This window comes from Charadrius vociferus, unplaced genomic scaffold (assembly GCF_000708025.1).
Source record: "Charadrius vociferus isolate BGI_N301 unplaced genomic scaffold, ASM70802v2 scaffold63, whole genome shotgun sequence".
Lineage (NCBI taxonomy): Eukaryota > Metazoa > Chordata > Aves > Charadriiformes > Charadriidae > Charadrius > Charadrius vociferus.
This window is the reverse complement of record NW_009647579.1, coordinates 1,341,769-1,358,926: the sequence shown is the minus strand read 5'-3', so window position 1 is coordinate 1,358,926 and position 17,158 is coordinate 1,341,769. Positions and strand designations below refer to the sequence as shown.

The following is a 17,158-nucleotide window of genomic DNA, read 5'->3' as shown; positions in this document are numbered from 1 at the left end:
ACATCTCATTTGTGGAGTAATTGTCTTCAGGTAGAGCCCAAACATAGTCTGCCCTGGTATCACTGTGTAGGTGTTGGGAAAGGTGAATGAGACTGTGCCCTTCCTGTATTCTGTAGAAGCACAGACAGGACGACAGTTCAAAAAAATGAAAGGTTGTTGCAACGGTAAAGAAATAAAGTGTGTGTTACATTTGCTGAAGAGATGATAAGAAGTAGAGTGTGTAACTTGCAGAAGGGAAATATCAGATAAGCAGTAGGCAAAACTTTCTGGTGGCAAAGGTAGCTAAATCTTGATGTAGGAGAATTACGGAATCTCTATCACTAGAGAGCTTAAGAAGAGGGTAAACATTTGCCAGGAGTGCTTCAAATGTCCTGGAGCAAGGACAGGGAATGACATGGAGCAGGGATGCCTCTAAAGGTGACAGCCTCGACAGCTCTCTTGCCTGTGGTTCTGTAACTCTACTTGGCTCCTATGCATTGTTACTAACCTGGTTGGAAAACGGGTAGGTCATTCCTTATGAGACCGAGGGCATCACCTAATGAGATCTAAGTCACTTTATGCATGTAAAGACTTTTGTCTTTGAAACTAGGTACCAAACACAGCAAAAAATGTCATAAATATCTAGTTGTCTTTTAAGTTTTTGAAATCATGGGTCTGTACACAGGCATTACCCAACTATGCAACAAACGCAATAGCAGAAGTTAGAGACAAGCATTTCCTCAACCATGCTGACAAAAAGGAAATTCATCTTTTACAAATGGATATTTTCAGCTTTTATGAAAGGTGTTCATATGCAACACTGCTTTCATATACAGCAGCTCCACTTCCATATGTATTTAACTTGTAAATCACAATTTTGGGTTCGAATTTCTGCATGCAAGCCTTTATGGGGCATTAGTCTGCCTTATAAAATGTGTCTGCAATGTCAGATCTATGCTTGTTATTTCTGAAACATGCTCTGTATTTTTTTAATTAGTTCCTGCTCTGAAAAATTCAGTCTTTCTTCACATTTGTCCTTGTACAGCTTCAAGTGTTTTGCCAGAACTTAACAAATTAATATATCTTTAATCCATTTTGATCAAATAATGCCTAATGTATCTTTGTGACCTCATAAAGGTGTGCAACTGGAGAAGCGTGGCAGGAAATCATGCTGGCATGTTTGCCTGGAAAACGCTGTGATCCTGAATCCGATTATAATCCAGGAGAAGAATACACATGTGGAAGCAATTTTGCCATCATTTATTTTATCAGTTTTTACATGCTTTGTGCATTTTTGGTGAGTCTAGTTTGTGCTTATTAACAGAAATGAGCTTTGGCATTTTGACTTTCTTCTGAACTGAAAGAGTAATGGGTTCAGAGAGTGATTGAAAATCTCACATCTAAAATATTTTTGCAAGGTTATATTTTTCCATACACAGTCCTAAATCCTGTATCTTATACGGGTTTTTACAATGAGAGTGGTGAAACGCTGGCCCAGGTTGCCCAGAGAGGTGGTAGGTGCCCCATCCCTGGAAACATTCAAGGTAGGTTGGATGGGGCTCTGAGCAACCTGGTCTAGTGGAAGGTGTCCCTGCTCATGGCAGGGGGGTTGGACTAGATGGCCTTTAAAGGTCCCTTCCAACCCAAACCATGCAAGATGTTCTTCTGACTACATGTATGCAGGAGTGGTTGGTTGCATGTTTGAAAGCTAAGTTAACTGTCTTTTCATCAGGCATTTCTCAATAGTATCATTAAATATTCATGAATAATAAAGCTGCAATTTCTTTGGCTACTAGTAATGCTATTTGTATTATTTAAACTTAGCAGAATTTGCATTTGTGTCTCTACAAGTGTGCTCAAACTGTGGTACATGAGATGTGACCAATAACCTAATCCATGGCATTATGGATTATTTGCTCTAAAATAATCTTTGAAACATGTTTTTCCTCATTGCAGGTGTCTGGTCTAAACTGGTTGATGTGTCCTTGTCACAGTACTGTTCTCCTTGCAAAAGGAGAGGTCGAACAGGATTCTGTGAACTTGTGTTAACATTCACATCCTGCTGTTCTGTATCATCTTCTGTGTTAACGAAATGTATGCAGAAGTCTTATTGTCGTGACATTGAATCCTGTTGTCATGACATTGACCTGTTTCCTGAGATCTACACTGTGTCAAATATATATATATTGGGTCCATTCTTTAATTTGATGTAGTGGGATCTGGCAAATCAAGGAAGAGAGACAAAACCATGTTACAGCTTATGTCAAAGACTGAGTAAGATAGAATCCCACTCATGCCATATCATTACTTGATAGAGTTCCAGTTGGTCAGTTAAATGGTCAGCAAGTATTTTCTGTGATATTTGATCATATTTGCCAAAAATCAAACAAAGTGATTTCATAAATGAATTCTTAACCTGCTACCTTATAAAACTATTTTACTTATTTAATGTTTTTTTTAAATTTCAAAATAATTAAGGCAGATTGTTCTTAATTACTTTTTTTAGATTATAAACTTGTTTGTGGCTGTCATTATGGATAATTTTGATTATTTGACACGTGACTGGTCTATTCTGGGTCCCCATCATTTGGATGAGTTCAAAAGGATATGGTCAGAATATGACCCTGAAGCAAAGTAAGTTAGATCATTTCTCTGATAAGATTTATCTGATAAAAACAATAAAAGCAGAGCATAGTATATTCTTTGGGAATGGATGTATGTTTGGTAACTGACGTGTGTTGCTTCTAGGGGAAGGATAAAACATCTTGATGTGGTCACATTACTGAGACGCATTCAGCCGCCACTTGGTTTTGGCAAATTATGCCCTCACCGAGTGGCCTGTAAGGTAGGTTTTACCCTATTTTCTCTCTAGGTTTCTCTCACAGTACATTCATTCATTCAATTCTGCCCAATATGTGTCACATGCACAGTAATCCTGTCTACTCACAAGGTCTCCTTGACTCTCAAGTTTTCCTGGTTTTTTGCAGGCTTAACTTAAACCAGCAAAATTAGCGTCATTTATTTCAGTGTACTCATTTGAGTAGTTACCACCAGTGTAAAATTCTTCACAGATCATCAGAATGAATGGGGTCAGTCTCTGTAAACCTGTCATTAGTCTGTTATTGTCATGTATATGAACTACCTCATCCCAGCATTTCTGGGGACCCTCTGTCACATATAAGACTACTTCAACTCAGTGGCATTTCTGATTTCTCTTCAGTCCCAGGGAGAAGAGGCTGGTAGTTTACTTTAAGTGACAATTAAGCTTTGATACAGTACTTTTACAGTTGCCTTCATGAGAAATTTGCTGCACATGAAACATAGAAATGAGATTGAAGGGTGGGGACTGCAAGATGATAAACCAAGCTGAAGTGAATAACGGTGTGCAATACAATATGTAGCAGTGAGTGAGAAGACTGAAAATTAGAGGGAATATAAAATGGTGTAGAATTTGAGAGACACGATGTGCAATTTTGATGAGGATTAATTGCATTTTAATATAAAAGTTGAAAAGCAACACAAAGGAGATGAACAATTATTATGTTATTTGAGGACTTCAGACCTATGGATATTGTGGTTTTAGCGATTTCAGCTGGAATAAGATCAAGCCTTTTAATTAAAGGATCATTACAACACTACTGTCATTTGATTTCTTTTATATCTGTTTTATAAATAGTTAAGTTGACATATAGAACACTGGGTTCAAATGGAATGCCAAAAGGCATACTTAAAGCAAACCTATATCTATACATTAAGATAAATTATCCAACTGAGTAACGCTTTTAAACTAGAATAGAAGAAAATTCAAGACAGAAACTAGGAGAAGATTGTGATAGATTAAATAGTGTTTTTCTGACACAGGGTCACAGCAATACTGCTCTAAAAGATAAACACTGTAATGCAGAGATGGACAAATCCAAAGAGGAAGGCCCCTTTCACACTAACTCAGTGCAGATAGCATAAGAGATGCACGGCATCACTGGAGAGTTACCTGAGAAATGCATCAGCTTATACGCAACAGACCTGGTGCTGTGGTCTTCATAGAGCATGAGGCTGGAGGAACCCATGGGAAACTTGGAACATGACTGCAGCTGGAGGGCATGCTCTTAAATAGCTGCATTTGTCTTAATGCTTGCATAATGTGACTTATAGCCAAGGGCTGGGCTTCAGTGTTTGCCAATTAACTCAATAAGTAGCTCATGAAAACTACTGGACAGTTTTAGCTTTTGTATACGCATGCATGTGATTAGTATCAGAAAGAAGCGTTACTGGGTGGTTATTATACACAGCTAGGGTGGAAGACTCAACTTTTTTTGAAGACATAAAATTTTTATGCCTCTCTGGATATTATTCTTTGAATACATCAGCTTTTCAGAAATGAATGTTGCAGGAGGTTGTTTTTCAAACAAAGCCACATCAAGATTTGTTTCCCTTTTCTCATTTACAGAGGTTAGTAGCCATGAATATGCCACTAAACAGCGATGGAACCGTCATGTTTAACGCTACTTTGTTTGCTTTGGTTAGGACTGCTCTAAAGATAAAAACAGAAGGTAAGGTTCTTGGCTGTAAAGCCTTTACTGCACTTGTAAGAAGGTCCAATGAGGAAAAGTTACAATTTTTTGTTATTCATTCTGTTGGACATGAGTAAGGCTGCCTTAGTCTCACTGGGTTTGGCTTGCTTTTGGATCACGGGTTTTATTCACTGTTGCTATGAATGATTTGCTAGAAAATGAAAGAAAAGGGGTAGTGAGGCAAAAGCCCAAGAAATCTCAGAAATTATTACATGTCTTTACCTGGTCAGATAAAAACATGTAACAGTGGCATAACAGGAGTTCTAGTCCAAAGAATGAATGAGTTCCCCTTTCTGTCTGACCAAGATGCTCTTTTTTCACTACTCTTTAACTTGGTGCCTTGGATCCCACGCTGATGCAACTGCAACTTTAGCACACTTGAAAGCAACATCCTCAGTTTGGTCGAGGCCAGTTCTCACTGGGCTGAATGGGCTTCTGTTATTTGCATCAGAGAGGGAAAAGTTCTAAAAAAAAGTGGTACGTTTCGAAGAATTTTGCTTTGTACTTTCATACATTTTTTCATTATTTTACCATCTTTTACTACTTTCTTTTCCATGTCTTCTGCTATTCTCAGCAGAATTTGAGTTCCACTACCAATAACAATCTGATTAGATTAAGCCACCTCAGGCATCGCTGTGGTTTAGGTGAGCACTGCAAGAGATGAAAAAATGCTCAGTATTCAGCTGCCTGGACTCTCAAGCCTGTACAACTGAGTAATTACTGTGATTAAACAAATAAAGGCTCAGCTTTGGATCAAGAAAGAAGTGGCTTGCAAAGAGCAAGTCATTGCTTTCTGCACAACTTAGGCAGAAGTTATTAAGTAGTGACAGACCAGAGCCAAGATCTGTAAATTACTGTTAACCTCTGCAGTACTGCAGAGACTGATTTGAAAGCCCCAGGATCTCACTGTCTTACACCCTTTCTTCTCTTTAGTTGCAGTATTGTTATCTGCTACTTCATGTAACTTGGGCTTGCTGTAAAGCATCCTTATTACAGTCTTTATTTGTATACAGCTAATTTATACCCAAAGGATCATTCATTGCAGCTGGTTGAAACAAAAGTGCCATCCTCCATTTTTCTATTTCGTTGCCACAGGTAACCTAGAGCAAGCAAATGAAGAACTTAGAGCGGTTATAAAGAAAATATGGAAGAAAACAAGCATGAAATTACTTGACCAAGTTGTCCCTCCAGCTGGCGGTCAGTCTGATAAACTTTGCAATATGCTATTCTCTGTGCACTTCGGTCTTTCTAGATTGTTAGGAACCAAAGAAATAAGATTACTAAATTTTGCAATTATAATGTCATAAAGGACAAAAAACCAATAATAACAAAATAAATATAGAGAGAATTATATCCTGTTACCCTGGATAATACATATAGGACTGATAAGTACAACTTCTTTAGATCAAAAAGAAAGAGAGGAAAATGTTATGCTTATTTTCTTGCTTGAAAAAAAATACTTTTAGACCTAAATCTTGATTTCAAGTCATTCAGCAAAAACCCCTAAACTTAGTTTGATTTCAATGCATTGAGCAAAATAACGTGTTTTGTACTAATTAAGCTCGACAATGTACACTGCATTATAGCTTATATCCTTGTATATGTTGAATACTTCTGGGAGAAAAAAAAATAATTGCAAGAGGCTAAATTATCTCAGTTACACTAGTTTAAACCAGAGCAGTTCCATAGTCAACCAAAAATGGAAATGATTCAGATTTATGCTAGTATGACTGAGATATGAATATGGCCCATGTAAAGAGATATCTAAATTCCAATGACACCAATACGGTTGTGACAACTACAAGGCACATATATTAGTTGTTCCTACATGCTGTAAATGACATGTCAAATATTTGTTATATCTCTCTCTTTAAATATATATATTCTGATATATATATTTAGCCTTTTTCAATATATACATTTTTATTAATATGCTGTAGTGTAGGTTTAGGTGACTGTTTTTTACTTGCTTTTTCAAGTTTTAAAGGTGCAGGATCTGTTGCACTGTCACCCACACCCAGGATATATTTGTCTAGACATCCACTACGTAGATCCATTGTAATCATCTGGTATTTCTTGTAGTTTATTGGACTTTTATAGCGTTACGGCAGCTTTCAAGACTGCTGAGACTCAGGTTTGGAAGCAGACTCAAGATCCCAGGCCCGATGGTGGTGGAGGCTGATCCCTTTCTGAAGGTGATGCTCTCAGTCTCTAGGGGAGGAAGAGCATGCTGGCTGCACTGCTGTTCAGCATGACCGAAGAAGCAGCATTAGCTTTGTCGCTGGAGGGAGCCACTTGCTACTGACGTGGTGGCTGCCAGATGATAGTGGAGATGAAGGCAAAAATCTAGCAAATTTGACTATCCAAAGGGGAACTGATACTGCACATTTAAAACGACTTTTTGTGTTCTACTCTGTTGGTTTTAGCCTTACACCTAAGTGCTTGCATGGCATAGATGAATTGCTTTGTTATTGTTGTAACTATGTGCTTGAGCTTTTTCTGCAGCCTCTGTTCCTTTCAACTATGAGTCTTTCCGAATATTCTGAAGCAATTCTGTTTTAGGGTGGTGGCATGGAATTAGTGTTGCCTCTTGCCAACTTTATTCCCCTACATTTTTTAATTGAAATAGAGATGCATGCTTCAGAATAGCGAGCTGTGCCTGCCTAAATCAACCTGACAAAGAATCTGTAAACATTACATTCCTAGCACTAATCTTACATAGTAACTCACCGTTAACTTCAGCTTCATTTCATTGCTGAATATAAGCTGTATATTTATTTTCAGCTATACTAAAATTCATTGCTAATATTTATTCTGCAAATGTAGCTCTTCAGTGTAGCTAGAAGGCTGAAAACCTGGATCGCTGCTCGATTGGTAGGAAACAGTATGGCTTCTACAACCCAGTATAAATAAGAACGCGTTGGGAAGTCCTTAAGATTTACAAATTTTTTATTTCAGTTTGGTTTGTTTCTCTGCGGACTTTGTTATGACTTACCTGAAAATTGGAAATACTCTAACCCACCTAGAAAAACGAGGAACACAGCTATTTTACATTCATACGCCATAGGAGTGTAAAATAGCTTAGTATACAGTAGAAATTAGTTTCTGTGGATGCTTAATATTCAATAGAAAATTGTATACGACAGTAACACCAGTGAGAGCTGATAGTAACAATCTGCTAGGAGACAGATAATTGTCTTCAATATAAATCAACAAAGCATCCAAATTCAGTTTGTTGAAATCACTTGCACTTAAAACTATTAAGTGGTCTAGTTTATAATGTTTTTTCTCCAGTATTACTTTTGCTGGTATCACTGAATGAATTGTAAATCCTCCATGCATGACCACGCCTCCAGAACACAAACAGAACAATTACTTGCAGGGCAGAATGAAAATAATCAGTATAGCATTTTTGTCCTGAATTATAAATAGATGCACTAGAAATGGACAGTTAGTTAATTATTGGTGCTGGTTAAATAACTCGTTACTATAACTTAATTAAACTGTTAACAGCAACACATTTTCAGTACAGAAAAATTAAACTGCTTTGCAAAATCATAGAATGTCAGTCAAACGCCTGAATGTAGGAATGAGTTAACATTCGGAGGAGACTAGAGAGTAAGAGGAACACATACAACTCGCTAAAGATTCACCTGTATTCTCTAAACTCCCGGGTCTCCACCTGCAAACCCACTTAATCCTGCCTAATACTTTTTGCCCTCTCCCAAAAACTTCCTACAGAAATGATTCCTTTTGCTGTGACTAATTGTAACTATAGATTTGTCTATTCTGTGGTCAGTTATGCTTAGCTGCCTCCCTCTACTTGTCCATATCTGCCTATATGTGTGTTACTTAAAAAACAAAGTCAAGGATGGCTCCCCTTGGCCAGGCTTCAGTTCTTGTGTGCACGTGTCTGCAGTACAACTGACTGTGCCTGTGAAGTACACATACATCTTGTTTGTACATAAAGACTTTGGCATGCATAATTCAGCAAACTGGTAATGCATTCATCTAATACGCTTACAAAAAGTTGGTGCATGTCCAGAGTGGTCAATAAGAGCTCTTCCTTTCTGCATACTGAGACTTTGCAGGTATGGTCATCTCAGGTACAGTCAGTAGTCGTGCAATGTCATAGCCTGACTTGAGACATGCTCTAAGTGCAACCCATAGTAGTATATGTTATATCAAGTCTGTCACTTCTATGTCCTTGTTCTTTGTAGGAGCCATTTGCTATATCACTTCCTTAAAAGTTCTGTTCAAATACTTAAAACAAATTAGTGTAAAGGATGGGGAAAGGTTTACCTGGGGAGCTTGACCAAGGCTACCTTGCAGATCAATGGATTCACCTGAGCTAAGGAAGGCAAGTGCAGAGGAGATGCTTTAGAAGAGATCTCTTCCTGATACAATACACCATTAGTCTCTGAGGAGCTGCTGAGAGAGATTACAGATGAACATCAAAGCAAATGTTCACAAAAAGTTTAGAAATTAGTTTTGGGGAGTCAATCAGAAAGCTTTTTACTGCTGAGACTGAATCTGCAGACTGGTGAGCTTTTCTTGCGAGCTGTGGAGTTCCTGCTGTTTCCTGGTGGGAACTGGGGGAACTCGAAGAGATGTCAGTATTTGGCAGAGCAGGCTCTTTAATGGGCTAAGATATTTTCTGCAACAGACTGGTCTCCCAACCAGGATATTTTAAAGCAATTATTATAATTATTATTGCTTTGAGACATTTAAAGACAAATAAAATGCTGGGAGAATATATCCCTGGTGCATTTTTACTGAATTTAAAGCCTGTCATACTTTCATACACGCTTACAGCCCGTTTCAGACATTATAATGAGAGGAGCTTATTTTGGATGGTAGAAGATCCATTTTGAGACAAATTTGTTACAGGTGCAAATGAATTTAATCAGTATTGCATGTGGATTGGATTTCCCCATCCTTTTTATTGATGTGAAAGCAAGTCATGAAAAGAAGAAAGTTAATTAAATTTAAATTAGCAAAGACTGTCATCATATAGGTAAAAATACTATTAGAAATACTGTCCCTAGTGAGATACATTGGGACACATTATTATTGATAAAATGAAGACATGAGGAGACTCTTTTAATTGAATGTTGATGTGTGACGTTACAGTATATGACAATCGATTAGAGAATTTGATTGACAATCAATTAGAGAAAAAGCTTGCTTAACAGAATGTGTTGAGAGAGGGCAGGCAACACAGCAGAAAGGGAAATAGCCACCTTCGTGCCAAATAACTCTGGGGGAAAAAAAGTGTGGGGGAAAAAAAACCCAAAAAGCAATGTTTTTGAATAGAAAACTATTCCTAGTTTTCTGGCAAGCGTTACTCATCAAGAGATCAAACTTGCGCAGCTGAATGATTCAGTGGGACTCATAGGCACGTACATTCTTAACATGCTATGAACCAGGCGATTTCGATATCCTGATATGCTACCTGCCTTTAAACTTTGAAAAGTTTGAAATTTGGATTTTGTTCACAACAGTGACTCTGTAAAAATGCTAGCTCTTACGGCACCTGCTGTTTGCGTATCTTTTGAATTGTACTGAATGAACTAATGGCAGCTATTTTCATTTCTGTCAGCATTGCAGAGCTGATACAATACAGTAATGTGGCAAAGCGCCACGTTGTTTCATATTTACTGTTATCGTCATCAGCTGTCTAGAAGGTGGCTAAGGACCACAGCTTCACTTAAACAAGAGTCTCATAGAAAATATGTGAAATTGTAACCTCTGTGGGATTTCCTCAGTCTAGAATCTGTCTTATTGGGTGACAATAAGATAGCAGAAGATACAGCCGAACATGAGCATCTGGGACACAGATAAAATTCAAACTGAGAGATCCTCGGGTATTACATTGAGGGCATGACACCAATAAAAAAATGTGCATAGCGAAGCTGGCTGTAAAAATGTCAAAGTCCTTATGCAATCAGAACAATGCTATATTGATACACTGACTAAGCAAATTTGGTTCAGCAGTGAAAAAATAAAAGCGAGATGTTGTAACGTTGTAAGCAGGACTTTTTTTTTTTTTTTAATAGAGTCGCTCTTGTGAACTTAAATATATGCAAGTCCTAGTAGCTTTTATTTTAATTCATTTATTCCAAGTAACTAAAGCCAGTCTTTCAGCTGCTGTGCATATACAAACACGTTTACGGTTTTGTTAGAAACTTACACGAACTTACGCAGAAGTACATGAGACTGGGTAAAGTATTGTATTTGCTTCTTTATTAAGGATGTGTTCACTGAACTGACTGAGCCTAAACTGCTTGCTAAAACATTGCTTTTCAGCTAGTTACAGGTTCCGTTGTTGTAAGCTGAAAGCATAGTACCTATTGCACCCATCGCCTTTTTGGCCCCAAATCAGATAGGAGTGTACAGGCTATTGATAAATGTGCTGACTTGGGAGAGCTCTGTCTGGTCTGTTCGTTTAGATGATGAGGTAACCGTGGGGAAGTTCTATGCCACCTTCCTGATACAGGACTACTTTAGGAAATTCAAGAAACGCAAAGAACAAGGACTGGTGGGGAAATATCCTGCGAAGAATACCACGATTGCTCTGCAGGTGATTTTGTTTTTACATTTTTAACTAACCATTTTGTGAGCTTACTTGAAATAGCAGGTAGATGAATATTGATGATTGTGCAGTGCTGCAAGGATTTTATTTAGCTGGGACACTTTTGGCCCTTATTCATCAGAAAAGTAAAACGTAATCCTGCTATTCTGTCTATAACAAGGTAAGTGCAAAAAGTTACTCTCTGTGGATTGCTCAAACAGTAGCAACAGTTATAAAATTTCTTAGCAAGTCTAGTTGGTACATCACAGTCTAAAGCTGCTGATGTAAAATCACATAAATGAAGTTCTTGAACTATCATTTCTGTTCTTTGTTTTGCCTTAACTGTTTAATTTCTTGTGTTCCTACAATGCTGTGAGCCAGTTCCTGGAAAACTTCCTAATATGCATTACCTTATAGTAAAAAGTGTTTTATATGGTATCATTTTTCTTCTTAATTCTCATTGTTCTTTTTCTTTTCCACTTATGTTTACTGGTGAAATACCTTTCTATCGGTATTTTTTAATATTTGTATTATTGTATTGTATTTGTATTATCAGTATTTTTAATATTTTTGAACTTCAGTTTCATCCATGTCTTTTCTAGGAAGTAATATTAGCATACTACATTAATGTTATATACTTCTCTCTGTCTCTTAAAACAAGCTATCAAATGGAAACTGGGACCATAGATTTGGCCATCTGTCTCTCAGCAGGCCTGCAGCAAGCAGTCCCTAGAGTATATATGATCTAAAGAGTATATTCTGAACATTTCTTTCCAGTGATACCCTTTGTATTATGAACTTTGAAACAGGCAAATGGAAGGCTGTCCTCAAATAATTCCAGACATCGTACACTGCACCATTTTTATTGGACTGGGACTTCCTGAATTTCAGTTAGTGTTGAGTAGATTTCTACAAACTATAAAGTTATCTAATATTTATATTAGCTTTTTATTCTGATGCCAAAATTTAGGAATATGTTGTGAAAATCCCTTTTTAAAAGGGGAGGAATGTGTTAACTTGATTCAGATACTGTTGACTTTGTTGAAAATCCTGCTGGTTTGTACTTTGATCTAGCGGAATGATCTTCGCTGTCTTTAGCGGGTAATTTGTTTCATTCCTGTTTCCTAAGAATGTCTCTGCTGGCAGCTGACGCACATTCTGTTCCAAGTCACCATAAGCATAAGAGATGCAACAGGCAGAGAAAGATTGATCACAATTCTTGCGATTGATATGTGAGCACATGGCTTGCCAGGACAGTATGAACTATATTTGCATATCATGAGAGAAGAGAAAATTATGGGGAATGGAAGAGAGAAAAAGAAAAAGACTGGAAACGGTTGTGAGGGAGGTGAAAGACACTGGATTTTTAGGAAGGATGCTGCAGACTTCTTCATTTCAGAAGCATTTGAGCATAAGGAGGTCCAAGTTAGTTTTAAGCCACAGTACTACAGTTTTCCCCTTGTGTTTTTGAAGTTGCACATATAACATAGAAACAAACACTGAGTTTCCAAATGTGAGTGTGCTCTGTTGTTTATTGTCAGATCGTGCTTCCTCTTCAATACCAAAGATGGAGCACAAGATGAAACTGGAAAGAATTAGCTCTTCCTCTGTCCTTAGACAGCTATTTTTCAATTCAGAACACCTAAAAAAATGCCCATGAATCTCTGCTAGGAATCTACAAAGGCTTATGGGATTGGAGGCATGGGACTTATTTTTTTGCTGGTTAAAACAATGGTCCTGTGGTAATACGATGAGCCAGGCTGGTAGATGGGAAGGTTATTTCTTTCTTTCTCCCCATTTTCCTCTGTTCTACTTTTGTCTTTATAACAAATCAGTAGTAACTCAACCTGAATTACCAAATTCAAGTTGAAATGCCATTTCAAAGAAACCTGAAACCTCTGGTTGGGAAAAAGCCCAGTCTTAGAGCTGTTCAGTCCAGCATTTAAAGGAATAATATGATTCAATATGGGAACCTACAGCAAGTCAAATTCAGAGTCAAAATGCCATGTTTGTTAGAATAATTATGTGAGGATACAGATTTAAAACAGATCTGGGTATCTTTCTAAAAGAGATATTCTACTTCAACGAGGAATTGATTTCTTCTGATCAATGCCTGCGAGAACAGTCCTGTGGGATGCGTTATAGGGAAGGTAGTATAAATGATCACAGGGGACCCTTTTGGCCTTATAATGTATACAGATCAGATGTTTCTCCATTTTCAGCCTCTTCATTCCAGGCTTGCTTTGTCCAAAGCTTAAATGCTTACAAAACTTCAATGTTTTCAAAAACCTATGTTCTTAACAACTACGTTTGGCAGCATAATTTATGGATAGACCATCAAACTTGTGTTTCGACTGCAGAAATTTGTTGAGTGACCTGTGAAAGGCTTGTAACTATGACGATGTTACCCCTGTTCTTGGAGAGCTAATAGTAGATATTTTTCCATTTATTCTCTTTAATACTCAAAGTAAACTAGTGTTTGCAGATCTCCCTGGTAAACAATATACTAAGAAAAGCAGAAATATGCAGTATCACTCTGTCTCTCATCCAATTTCTTAGGGAAATTGCGATGACTGTTATGTCAATACACGCACACTTCCATTTGTAAACACTGAAGGAACTTCATGTAGCAGTAACAATGGACTTACATCTTTATTACCCAGTTTATTCAGATGTATTTACTGTTTGTTTATATATCTCTGATCATACATAATCATACAAACTGTGCGTACATTATTCCAGCACCTGACTTTGCTTACCACGGTATGGGTGGAACAGATTGTGAATTTAAAAAAAAGTACTAAATTAGTCAACCTTCTCACCTCTCCAGAGGGGAAAAATATGCTCAGCTACACCTGAGCTCCTGTCACTGAAATCTGCAGTAAATATGGGACCTTTATTTTTATTCTTGCCTGTATTTACCTTATCTTTTTGTTGTTTTGAGAGCTTTCTTTTTGAAATTAGAAATTTCCTGTAACCAGGGCAGGGATGTGACTTCAGCAGCAGCTTTTCTTTAGTTTCTCCTTTAAACTAGTTAAGATTTCACAGTATCTAGTGGTCATGATAATACCACTGCAAACAGCTTCTGCTTTCTGGACTGCTAGAAGAGGTGAGAGCAGCAGAAGCTGGGCTAAGTCTGCCTAGTTTTTCAACCTCTGTCATTCAGAAGTTTTCTATACTTGGAATTGTTGCTTAAAGCTTTAAATAAGATGAGGAAAATACTTTTATAAGGCCACAGTAAGAAAAGGCTTTCCAGCCGTCCAATTTTTCTGTTTGTAAAGAAGAAGACCAACTGTATTTTTGTATTCTTGTCAACATCTCATCAGTTGCCATGTTGCAAACTCCTTAAGCAAAGCAGCAGATAAAAAGCAATGCCACCTGTTCCAGTTTGTGTCAAAAGCTGTATGAGCAATAAATGCTCTTGTACTTTTGCTGACATCTGTAACTTTCTCTTGAGGTAGTTGGAATTACCTGCAGAACTAGTTAATTAGTTAAGAAAAAGCTTCCCAAGCATCTCGTAAACCCTGCAATTGCTGCATTATCTAGCCTGGCCTTCCTTATCTCCTTTCTCCTGCAAGAAAGGGAGAAACCAACATGCTGTCAAGCTCTACAATCCATTCCTAACCATTGAGTGAAGCAAGAGGTAAGTTACAGTTTTATAATCCTGCTGATTCCTATAGTTGGCCATGTCACACTTCTCCTGGCTTCAGGGAGTAAACATCCACTTTGCGAGAGAAGGTATATGCTCCTTGTGACAAAACCCATTCCATGTTTTAGTTCTCAGGACAACTGTTGAGGCAAGAAATGACTGGATGTTGCCATTTTCCCTGTTTTATGATTTTTTTTAACATAGATCATTCCTCTTTGCCTCCATTTATTCCTCATGTTCTCAGTGGTATTTTGTTGGGGGTTTGGTGTGTTTGGGTTTTTTTGTGTGTGTGTGTTTAGTTTTATGTTTGTTCTTTTTTATGATTGATAGTTTTGTTTAGTACTTTTGAAGATACTGAAGGGAAGAACCCATGTAACTGTCAAATGGGCTACTCCACTGCTTCTTCCAAGAGAGTTATGCCTACTTTTTTATTTTTAACAAGTCCTTTAGTTATATTGTAAAACTGTTTCAAACATTCACTTCTCATGCTGCTATTTCTGAAGGAATGACGTACGTTAACGTAGGCAGAAAAATGATGTGCAATAATTATATGAGTTTTCACATTCAAGATAAGTTTTGTAGAAATGCAAAGCAAAATATTACAACTAGAATTCAAGGTCATAAAAAGTAATGTTTTCAGCAAGAAAAGCACTTAAAAATATCTAATATAAAAGATAAGAAGTCATCTAGACCATCTTTATTTAGTTGAAGAGACTTGCATAACACAGGACAAAATTCTGTGAACTCAGGAAAGTCCAATGCGATTCTCTAGTGGCCTCCATTAGTCCTGTTTCAGCAGGTGTGGGAATAAGTCTTCCCTTGGAAGCCACATTATTTAGCTAAAGATTCAATCTGTGCACCCAGGAAGGCAGACTGGCTAAGGAGTGTGTGGATACATACTGTTCTTAGGTGTTCTCTTTAGAGAGACACAAAAATTATTTCATTTCAAGGCTAAGTAAAAAGATACGCTTTTTTTTGGTTAGATCAAGAACTTTTGGCAGTAAATATAATAACTAAAATAAACGGAACCTTAATTTTACCCAAATGTCTTTTCTATCATTTGCAATTCACTAGATAAAAGCATTCTATGAGTGCAGTTATTTGCCATCAGAATGTTTTTCCAGCCGAATTACTACAGCACAATTTACTTTATCAAGCCTCTTATCCTACTTGAACCAGTTATTAATGTATATTTGTCAATAAAATACTTTCAAGAATTTTATCATACTTTGACTTTTGAAGAATACAAGGGATGTACTTTTTTCTTTAAAAAAAATTTGTTATGTATAGTCACATAGTTATTGAAAAGCGGTTTTGAGTTAGGGGAGGTTCAATGGCTTGAGGAAATAACAGGGTTCTTACACTTTCTGAATTAATTGTTTTACTTAACCCTGCTTTCTTTCATACACACCTCTTGTATCCTTAGTTACTTCTAGTTAAAGTTACAATGTTAACACTCTCAAATTTAATTTCAGATATTTGAAAAATTAGAACCAGTGAAAAAAGTTTTCTGTTGTTTAGGTTCTTCCTTTACTTTATTGCTCTATACAACAAAACAGAAATAATCATAACTTGCACTATGCATCAGCTTCCTAGCCCTGATGGTATTTATGTATCTGACATCAGGGATAAAGATGCGCACAAAGAGGGAATCACACTAAGGCAATCCTCTTGGCTGCTGCTTCTCTTATGTCAAAGATGTCAGGAGATCCAAAACATGAAGAAAAACCAATAAGAAAATAGGGTGCAGTTTTTCCCCTCCAAGGTTCTGAGAGTTATATAGGTAATGGGGGAGTTATCCTGCCTTTCTGCTAAGAAAATCAAAGCAATTCTTTAAAGAAGTTGCACTTGATTCTGCTTTCACTTTGAAATGAGCTGCACTTTTCATGCAGTGCAGTTACAACTGCTGCCACTGTCCTTTTGAAACCGTTAAGTAAGAGGATGTTATAGTTGATCAGTGACAAGTATTTAACAAGACTGCATTGAATTTTCTAATAGGAAAACTGACAGAGCTTTAAAAAACCCTGTTGTAAAGATTATTTTTTTTCTCCCCATTCCATTCCTCTTTAGCCTACTTGAATTTCTCTCTCTGCAAGGTAGTGATATTTGGTCCTTAATTTGATAAAATATTTCTTAGAAATGCCTCTTTCACTCTGCAGGTGGCTCTTCTGCAGTGTAATGGTAGTGTTACAAGCTAAACTAGAGAAAGGAAAGGAAAACTGGTAGTGGTGGGTGGGCAGAACCCGGGGTGGGGCCAGAACCTAGACCCAACTGGAATAAAGAAAACAGCTTCTTCCGATACTGGGATTGAGAAATGTTTGAGGGGAAGGAGAAACAACAGAAGTTTGAGGTGAGTCGGGAGGTTATAATGGAGCTCGCTGCAAA

The 17,158-nt window shown here is 37.3% G+C and overlaps 1 protein-coding gene across 1 annotated transcript in view; it reads left to right on the top strand.

The window, feature by feature from the left end:
* CACNA1D (calcium channel, voltage-dependent, L type, alpha 1D subunit) overlaps positions 1–17,158 on the top strand; it is a 199,321-nt gene that overhangs the window by 160,959 nt on the left and 21,204 nt on the right. The window contains 6 exon segments of the mRNA XM_009880937.1: positions 1,117–1,276; positions 2,486–2,613; positions 2,728–2,824; positions 4,427–4,529; positions 5,646–5,747; positions 11,003–11,133. Of these exon segments, the coding sequence (XP_009879239.1) occupies positions 1,117–1,276; positions 2,486–2,613; positions 2,728–2,824; positions 4,427–4,529; positions 5,646–5,747; positions 11,003–11,133 (721 nt within the window).